We start from the raw sequence: 9,536 nt of genomic DNA, 5'->3' as shown, positions 1-9,536 counted from the left end.
ACGACCGACCGACGATCGCCGGTGCTCGGGTCCGGAATTCCCCCACCGCCCGTTGGCGATCGTGGCCGGTGGTGGGAGCAACCGGCCCGAACACGACCCGAGATCCGATCTTCGGGGTCCGTTTCCCCTGCGCCGGGTGTCGGGTGCAGCCGCACCTGAAGCTCCGCCCACTTTGCACAGCCCGGTAAGGCACGGGACGTGTTTTCCTCGCTTTTTCCTTTCCAGCGGCCAAGGCACCGGCATTCGGCACGTGCTGCTGCTGCACACACTCGCACACACACTCGCAGGACCTGCTTGCCGGGGCGCAGGTGTTCGGGTAAGGGGAAAAACCCGAACCCGGACCGACCCCGGCAGGGGAAACACGGATCGGGTTCGGGCCGGGTTCGGATCGAGGTTCGGTGGCTATAAATAAGGGCCCGAGCAGCCGCTTTCGGCATCATTCCGAAGTTTCGTCCCCGATCGTACGGATCGCCGCTCGCCAGCCTAAGGATTACACATACACACACCCGAGGGATCTTGTGGTGCATGTGCGCGGTGTGTGTTGCCCGCTCGTGATCGCAATTCCGGAGTTCAAAAAACGCGTTGAAAAAAGTGCGCAAACCGCAAATTGGTTAAAACAGAAAGTGTATTGGTGTGAAGGTGTGCGCAAGAACGTGTGTGCAAAACAGAAAAAAAGGGATCATTCAGTTCGCATCGTAGCACCCATTGACAAAAGGGATGTGCTGTGCTGCTGCCGCTGCTAATTGAGTGAGAGTGATTGAGAAGTGATTCTTGAAAACGCTTGTGAGTTGAGCAATGCCGTGGCCAGCACCGGTGTCCTAACACAGTGACGCACGCGCGAGACCGTTTCCGGTCTGCCAGACGCGACGCACCGCACAATAGAACCGGACCGGAGAAGAGTGTGTGCCGAAGAACCGAACAAGAAAGGTGCCAAATAAAGCGGCGCCACAGCCAAGTCGAACTGAAAGTGAAGTGAGAGTGAAGTCGTGGAGAGTGAGCTGTGTGAGCTCTGTCTGAGTGAGAAACAGAATGCCGACTTCGATCATGCAGAAAAACTACAGCCACTGTCCGCTGAAGAAGCGGCCCGTCTTCATGGCCAAGGAGGATCCATCGTTCAAGAATGGTAAGTTCTTTGTCCACTCTTTTGCCTCTTCTTGCCCCTTCTGGAACCAGCTTCTTCCGTCACTCCGGTCCTAACGTTCGCCCTTATTCCCGTTTCGCTCCCGACAGACTCCGAGAGTGAGCTGGAACCGGAGAACCTCAGCACCAAGCCACAGGACCTGTCGATGAAGTCGAAGCGCAAGTCACGGCCGGCCTCGCCCGTGCTCGTGGCCCCCATGGAGGAGGACGTGGAGGTGAGCATCCTGGCGATCAAAACGGAGGACAGTCTTCCGACGCCACCACCGTCGTCCTCGCCGAGCCCGAGCGACACCAAGTCACCGATCTCGATTCCGGCCACCCCGACCTACCCCGGTGCACTGTACGCGCCGTACCCGAGCTCCCGGTCCCCGCTGTCGCCACCCTCGTCCACCACCACCAGTGCTGCCGCGGTTGCGGCTGCGGCCGCTGCGGCCGCCGCCGCCGCCACCAACATGCAGGACGCGCTCTACAAATCCTTCTCGTCCGTGGTATACCCCGCGGCCGCCGTGGCCGCCGCCAGCGGGTATCCCGGCTTCCCGTACGCCATGCCACCGTATCCGGCCGACTTCTACAGTGCCGCCGCTTACCACCACCACCACCACCAGCAGCAGCACCACCAACATCACCACCACCAGCACCATCGACAGTCCTTCCACCACCAGCATCCGGCGCCACCACCACCGCCACCACAGCATCACCTGAGCCAAATCTCGCCGCCCCGCTCGGAACCCCTGTCGCCGTACAGTCCACCGCACGGACAGCGCGACCGCAGCCCGTCCCCCGTGGCCCGCTCCCCAACGCACCTCTACCGCCCGGAGCGTCGCTCCCTATCGCCACCTCCCTCGATGGTGGTTCCCCCGTACCCGGTGGCACCCGGTGGCCACGTCATCAAGTCGGAACAGTTCGCGGCCCGCTCCCAGCACCGCTACATGCCGTACATGCACCACCACCACCCGCACCACCATCCGCACCACCTACACTCGTCGCAGCACCCGCACCTGATGATGGCGGCCCCACCAGCCTCGCACCCACCACCGAGCGTCGAGCATCCTTCGCTATCGCCGACCTCCAGCCACACCTCGTTCAACTCGTACCTCTCATCGTCCCGGGGCCGCTCGCTCTCGCCCGCTTCCGCCTCCAGCCCGCGCTCATCGCTTGGCCTGTCGGAGGAGAACAACAACAGCTTGACCGCGACCAACGGAAACACCACCACGAACGTGCTGATGGAAAAGTCCACCTCGAACGCCAACATCCAGGAGCACCACCAGCACTCGAAGGAGAAGGCGGAAGGGAAGTCGGGAGGCGGAGGTGGGGCACCCCGGTACCAGTGTCCGGACTGTGGCAAGAGCTACTCCACGTACTCCGGGCTGTCGAAGCACCAGCAGTTCCACTGCCCGGCGGCCGAGGGCAACCAGGCGCAGAAGACGTTCGTGTGCAAGGAGTGCGACAAGCCGTACAAGACGCTCGGCGCCCTGAAGATGCACATCCGCACGCACACGCTGCCGTGCAAGTGTACGCTCTGTGATAAGGCGTTCTCGCGGCCGTGGCTGCTGCAGGGCCACATCCGCACGCACACCGGCGAGAAGCCGTTCGTGTGCAAGCTCTGCTCCCGGGCCTTCGCCGACCGCTCGAACCTGCGCGCCCACCAGCAGACGCACGAGGACGTGAAGCGGTTCAAGTGTCCGACCTGCACCAAGTCCTTCTCGCGGCTCCCGCTCCTCACGAAGCACGCCGAAAGCGGGTGCCCGGGTGGCAGCGAGGGCACCAGTTCGCCCGACCATCTCCATCACCATCACCACCCGGACAGCCCACCACTGTCGCTGTCCGGCGAGGACCTGGCGATGCGACCGCGCTGTCACTCGGAGGCGCTTCCGGAAGACGACGACGAGGATGCAGCTGCCACCAGTAAGTTCATGCCCACCGTCTTGCCGCACTCGAATGGCAACATTGCGGTCTACTAGCTCCCAGGTGAGAGAGGGAGAGACCGAGTGCCTTCTGTTGAGAGTCAGACCAAAAAATCCCCTCTAAGTTTTCCCGGAAAATTCGCAACTTGAAGAAAATCAGAGTCGGAAGCTCTTGGAGTCGGAGTGGAAGCGTGCAGGGTACGTGGTAGGGGAAAGGAAGTCGTCGGCCCCATCGCACCCCTTGGTGCTCCAAGGGGGTTGCCGATGGTGGCCGACCGAGATCGGAGGAAATTGTTTTCTACTGTTGTAAGTTTATTTATTAATCCCTTGTGACTAGAAAGAGCGAGAGAGAGAACGATAGTGAGCGAGAGAGAGAGAAAGAGTCTAAAATAGAGAGAGACACAACTGTTCCCAAACTAGTCAGACTTATTGGTAGTGTTTAGTTTTATTTTACTTCCCTTTAATTCTTGCACGATCGTAACTTTCGCCCGCGCTTCGATCCTTTCCGGTCGATCGCCGGGTCCACTTTCTAGTGTTTAGTGCAAAGATCTCAAATACTACGCTCGGAACTCCCAGGGCCTTCCGGAGGCCATTTCCACGCGAAGCCATAGCTCGACGAAAGGCGGGTGCATTTATAGATTGGTTCCACTTGGTTCCATTTACAGTTAGCGCCAGACCTCACCACACACCCACAAACACACATACACACACGAATGTGCCCTACCCAGATGTAACCGAGTGCCTTTTGCGTGTGAACGAATCGATTCTAAAAAAGCCAAAAACTGGGAGAAAACTTTGAACCTTTTTGTACAGCGTCTATTGCTACTGCAAGAAACAATCAGAGAGAGAGAGAGCGAACAAATGACAACAATTAGGATCGTAAGAGAGCGACTGAAGGCGATCGCGAAGTTGCTGTTAGGACGTTAAGAACACCAACCACCATCACCACCGTAGCCACCGTAAGGACGATCGTCACCAACTCCTAATATGCTAGCTCCTATTTGTTTGAACCGAACCGAGCGTCGCCCGGATTTTTTACGTGCTAAGTCTCCTAGGTCTATAGTTGTTTCTAGTTTTGTTAAGCTAAGCGCGGACACGATAGGCGTGCGGAAGAGGAGGCAGCGATCAGCCTGAATATGAACTCTGAAAACTGAAAATAAATGAAATCAATGAATGATGATTATCAAAAGTAAAAAGAAAAATCGCTTCTTCTATTGGGTTGGGAAAGAACGCTGTGTATCCGAAATCGGGACGGACCGTTGTGTCGTTTGGCTGCTCCGTCATGCTCCGGATTTCCGGTCTCCTGCTGGGTTTTTGCACTTGCGTCCTGTGATCCTTCCGATTCGGTCGATTGTGCCGCGCGACACAATGCCACCTGAGGGTTTTTGGTTTGGCAATTTTGTTGTCGGTCGCCGCCGTGCACTTGCACCGATGGCGGCCAGCATCCGGGTGGAACAAAGGACTCGGAAGTAATGGTTCCGGAGCCCCGGAATAATGCGATGGAAACCAGGGCTAGCCGGAAGTGCATCCGAGAGGTCCCAGGGCAGGTAGACCGAGCTTCGGCGCACAGGTGTGTGCTGTCGAAGGAATAAAAAAGTGCCAAATTTATCTGAAATCATTACAGGACTGCGTGAGGGAGACAGAGAGAGCATAAACTCGGTATTGTTCAATGTTCTGTTCAGAGACGTAGTTTGTGATCAGCATGGAAGTGGAATCCTTTTCTCGGAACTGTACCGAACGGAACGCCAATCGAAGACCTCAGCGAGCCTTCCTTTAGTTGATCCTATGCCATTGTTCCATCGCAGGCACGCATCGCAGGATTGTTCCATCGCAGGTACAGATCGGTCGGCCACATCATCACTGCAAACTGCAACAGGTATCGATCGATTCCGATAGTGACCCCAAGTTGTGTCGCTTTCTGCGGTTTGTTGGAAGGTGTTGTTGTTTCTTGTATCAATCATAGCATGACTAATGTTGGGTTGGCCTTAGGCATGTTGAGTTTTTGAGAAGGTCTGAACTACACGCTTGATGTATTTTCCTGCAGTCGATGAATTACTTAAAATGTGTTATTTTTCTGAAGGTTTTTGGGAATGTTTTCTATCATTTTTTAAGTATGAAATGATTCTTAATTGTGACAGGGTTGACTATTAACTACCTTTCGGGCTATAGTTCTCTGGCTAATGCAGATTGCAACATTAGACGCTACTTCGTTAGTGAGCGGCGATCCGAAGATTGCTCCGGAATCTCTTCACAAAAGTTTCTGTTCGTCTATGAAACGTTTCAAATGTTGTTTTATAGACAACGATCCGTGATCGACGGATGTCTAGTGACATAAACGACATCATATTGTTGAATGTGCGCCAATAAATATCCCTTTTTTATGCGCTTTTTCAAACAATGTCTCTTGTAAATTCCCCATCGAGCCCGGGATTTATTAGTGCACACAATTTAATCACAAAACGATCACAAACTACGACCATCGGAATGTTCGCACCGTACCGTGTGGCGTGACTCCTACGGACTCCTGACTCTCGGGAGCCTCACTCGGCGCCGAAAGCGTGCAGAAACTGTGCATGCAAAATTGAAATAAAATAAACACACACACCCTGGGCTGGGTTCGATTCTATCTCGATTAGGACGATATGTGACACCTCCGCTCCGTTCCGCTGTCGAAGGGGAGAAATTGTGTCGTCTCATCATGTTTCAGTCCCGTTTTCTCCATCCGCCGTCGTCGTCGTGTACTTAACACCCATCGACCCGCCGGCCGCGGGCGTAGTTTTGCCGGGCAAAAAACCGCAAACTGCGCCGATCTCTCTCCCGGCCCAGGATCACCCGGGTGAAAGCAGAAAACAATCCACATCGGCATCGGAGTGCATCGGAACCACTCGATCAATCTCGCGCACCCTTCACGGCCGATCGATCGATCGGAACCGCATCGAGGGCGAGGCGAGTGCATCGACTTGACATTGTACGATCATCATCCCCGTCGGATCTGGTGGGGGTCACCACTAAATGTCAACCGTCAACCATTTTGGCGCGTGATGTATGATTTGTGCCTCTATTGGTATCCCTCGCGCCGTCCCAAACAAAACTTCACGGTTTTTTTATTAATCCCCGCACAAAATGCCTTCGGGTTCGGGCAGCGACATGACATGACCGTCCCCCGATGCATCTCGTGACCGATCCAGATCTGGAATCGGGTGTACAGCAGCGGTGGCAGCGGTTGACATTGGCCCCCGGTAGCCACCACAAATCACCAGGCAGCTCAAAGTCTCGGGACGGACGGACGAGGAGACGCTGAACATAATAACTGCACGAGCGTAATTTGAATAATCGATCGAATTGTTTCGATGCTGTCGAAGAAGCGAAGAACAAACGAAGCCTAAAACTTAACCGGTAGCTCCGACCGTGATGGCTCGGAGTGGCTCAAACTCCCCGTTTGATTTACGAAGCGAAGCCTGCGGGCGAGCGATTAAACCGTTTTTGGGTTGCCAATGTCCGATGGCGTATAAGGGGGCTGACTGAAAGGTATGATCGACAACCGATAGCCGATCGTCGATCGAGCGAATTCGAAGTTGAGTCCCCCGGGATCCCATAAATCAGCCATCGGAACAAAAGGCCGTCTACAGAAGTCCGAGTGCCAAGTTTCCCCGGACGCAGTAGCTCGATCGGATCTCGAAAGGATCATCCCGTGATCGGCGATCCGAGCGCTCGCACGGGTTTCCAGTGGAAAGTCCAGTTGCAAGGTGTTTTCCGGAATAGTGCTACCTCTGCTGGGACGGGCGGGAAAGCCCTCGACAGGTGCCACCGGCCAAAACAGAGCCCGGGGTAAGCGCTGCAGCCAGCCGGTACCTACACTGGGCTGGGTTTTTCTCTCTCTGTCCCTAGGCGAACGGCTTCCCAGGGCTTTTCCTGCCGCCCTGCCGGCTTTATGGCCTCATTTATTGTCGCGCTTGCAGGACAGCACCTTACCCCGGCGGGCGGACGGTGGGATGGACGGTGTTGACGGAAATTCCATTAGCCGAACAAACGCAGTGTTTACACAAGCAAATGGTGGCCACCGATTTGGACCGCCGCACTGGTAACGGCGGCCACCGTTGGCGAGGATCAATTTCGGGTGGCTTTTCCACCGGGTGATTCCGGTGCGGGTCACGGCAGGACTCGCTTCGGTTCGGCGAAGAAGGGAAATACATTTTTTTTGGGAATTTATTTCGTGGGGAAATCTCACATAACACATCCTTTTTCGGGTGGGATAGGTCAGCGTCCCGGGCAGCCGCCTCGCGAAGGACACTTGCTTAATTCTCGCATCTCGCATATGCAATCCGAGAAACAAGTATCAGACCGTGATCGATGCATTAACGATGAGTCCTTGATTGGGGTTTCAGTGCGACATGATCACGTGCCAGTGATCAAATGAACGTACCTGCCTCGGATGGGCTTACGGTCATATTGACGCCGTGTGACAGGCCACAGACATACAGTCTGGGTAAAGGTGTTGGCCGGACCATCACGGCCAATGTTAGGTGCGTCGAAGGTCGAAGTCGAGCTAAATTAAACGGTTCTGTAATTAATTAATGAAGGTCGAATTGTTGATGTGTTTAGAGGATTTGTTATCAATCTCTTAATGCCAGCCATTTAGTATTTTTAACAGCACCTAAGCAAGTGTTATCGTCTTTATGGTTTCCAACTTAATATTATTGATTAAACTTGGGTATATTTGTGCTGGAAATATAAGGTGATGAAGGCGAAAATTCAAGCTAAGCCGCTGAAATTGAGCATGCTGTTTACGGTGCCAATAATGTAATAGTCTGGTTTCGTCGATTGTATTCAGACGTCACACCAAATAACACAAAAAACGCGATGGATTGAATTCCCATCTGCGAAGTTTTGGTCAAATGGAATGGAATTGATCAAATTGAGATCTAGAGAAGATTGTGAAAATCGATTACTAGGTTTTTAGCTAATTAGGAGCAATACCTGCATAAGAGAGGCATTATAAAGCTACCTTTAAAATGGCAACCAATTCTTCAAAAAAAAACGGTGCATATTTGACCATAACCGAACCATCGGAAACATCTTCAATAAAGTTTCGACTTTCACGCAAAAATATTGGATTTCTTTTTCCTCAACCTGATATGTGTAACATTGAGGATCTGGAAAATGACCGTCGTCATTTGGCAGTTTTGTTGATTACGGGAATCAGGGCCATATTGATCCAGGATGACTGAATCGAGCAGACGAAAGCGACACCGACTGCAAGATTGTTGAATATTGCTTAGCAGACATTATCCCCAAATCACAATGTTAATTCTCCAGTGGAATGTCCCCGCGAATGGTCCGTTAAGTGCTAAAGACACCAGCAACAAGTGACACCAACACCAAGTGTCGCACGTTTAGCACACCTTGCCACAAATCCTTCCCAAATAGAAACCGTTCCCGGCCATCGAAGGCCATCGAAATGGGTCACCAGTTCACCTCCATTGGTTTGTGTTTGGTTTTATTGTTGTTTCTGGTCACGGAACGGCACCTCGACACGGGGCTTACTTGGGATCACGTGGTGCCCAAATATGGTCCAATTCCGTGGCGGGCGACGGCAGAAGCTCCCTGCTTCACGGTCACGGCTTCACCGATGGCTCATCCCGGGCCGAACCTGTGGCCCAGTTACGGGCCACGCGCGAGACATGGAAATTCGAGCACCCCCAAACCGGGGCGCGAATCTAAAGCCCCCTCACCCCGCACCCGCTCCGGCCCAAAAGCCAAAAATCCTCAAAGGCCGGGCCGGGAGGAAACTTGCGGCCGCGCGCACCCACGAGCGGGTGGATATATGGATAATTTGGTTAAAGTCGTGATTTTGGCGTTCGGACTCATTAATGGGCAGAAAAGACAATTTAAATGGATGATTATTACAATGGAACCAATTGGAAAGGGTCCACCGGGCCACGGGTGGCGGAAGGTGGCCACGAGGGTCTTCGTACAGTTATGTCGCCCCGTCGTCCACACGGTGCTCCACACGATGCTCCAATTGTTTGTCGTCGAGTCGCGATCGCCGCCGAACAACGACAACATGAATTACCTGTCGTCGTTCGCCGATGTCGGCCACCATCGTGCCCGTCGTCGAGGGAATCTTGCTGTGCTTCTCTGCTCCGTCCTCTTCTTCTTCGTTACTTCGTCTGGAGCAAGAAGACATCGAAACAACGGTCGGTTCCAATCACGCGGCCCGCGAAAGCGAAGGACTATATCCTCCGGGACCCCGGGACACTCGAGCGGCCCGGGGGGAACGCGAACAGGGCGGCGATCACGCGATCGCTCATGTTCACGGGCAAGTGTGTCCACCGTCCCGTCCAGACCCCTCGATCCCCGCGTCACGAGCTCTCCATTCCATTGTGTGTGTATGTTCAAGTCTTCAAGCGACGAACCTCACCGAAAGTGGTACCGTATGGAGCACCGCTTGGAGCCGTGGGGCGGGGTGATGGAGAGCGTCGCGGCCCGAGG

At 54.2% G+C, this 9,536-nt stretch overlaps 1 protein-coding gene across 1 annotated transcript; it reads left to right on the top strand.

The window, feature by feature from the left end:
* Window positions 1-1,029: 1,029 nt before the first annotated feature.
* On the top strand, window positions 1,030-3,101 carry LOC128270966 (protein escargot). The gene is made up of 2 exons (XM_053008395.1): window positions 1,030-1,123; window positions 1,231-3,101. The coding sequence occupies exons 1-2, from the start codon at window positions 1,030-1,032 to the stop codon at window positions 3,099-3,101; spliced, it is 1,965 nt and encodes a 654-aa protein (XP_052864355.1).
* Window positions 3,102-9,536: the final 6,435 nt, after the last annotated feature.

This window comes from Anopheles cruzii, chromosome 3 (assembly GCF_943734635.1).
Source record: "Anopheles cruzii chromosome 3, idAnoCruzAS_RS32_06, whole genome shotgun sequence".
Taxonomy (NCBI): domain Eukaryota; kingdom Metazoa; phylum Arthropoda; class Insecta; order Diptera; family Culicidae; genus Anopheles; species Anopheles cruzii.
Note: the sequence above shows the minus strand (reverse complement) of the source record. Positions and strands in the feature narration are given on the sequence as shown.

Bases quoted from the DNA above. Each gene is read 5' to 3' on its own strand.
- LOC128270966 (XM_053008395.1), top strand. From the start codon at position 1,030: ATGCCGACTTCGATCATGCAGAAAAACTACAGCCACTGTCCGCTGAAG. The intron at 1,124-1,230 runs GTAAGTTCTTTG...CGCTCCCGACAG, and splicing joins GGATCCATCGTTCAAGAATG to ACTCCGAGAGTGAGCTGGAA.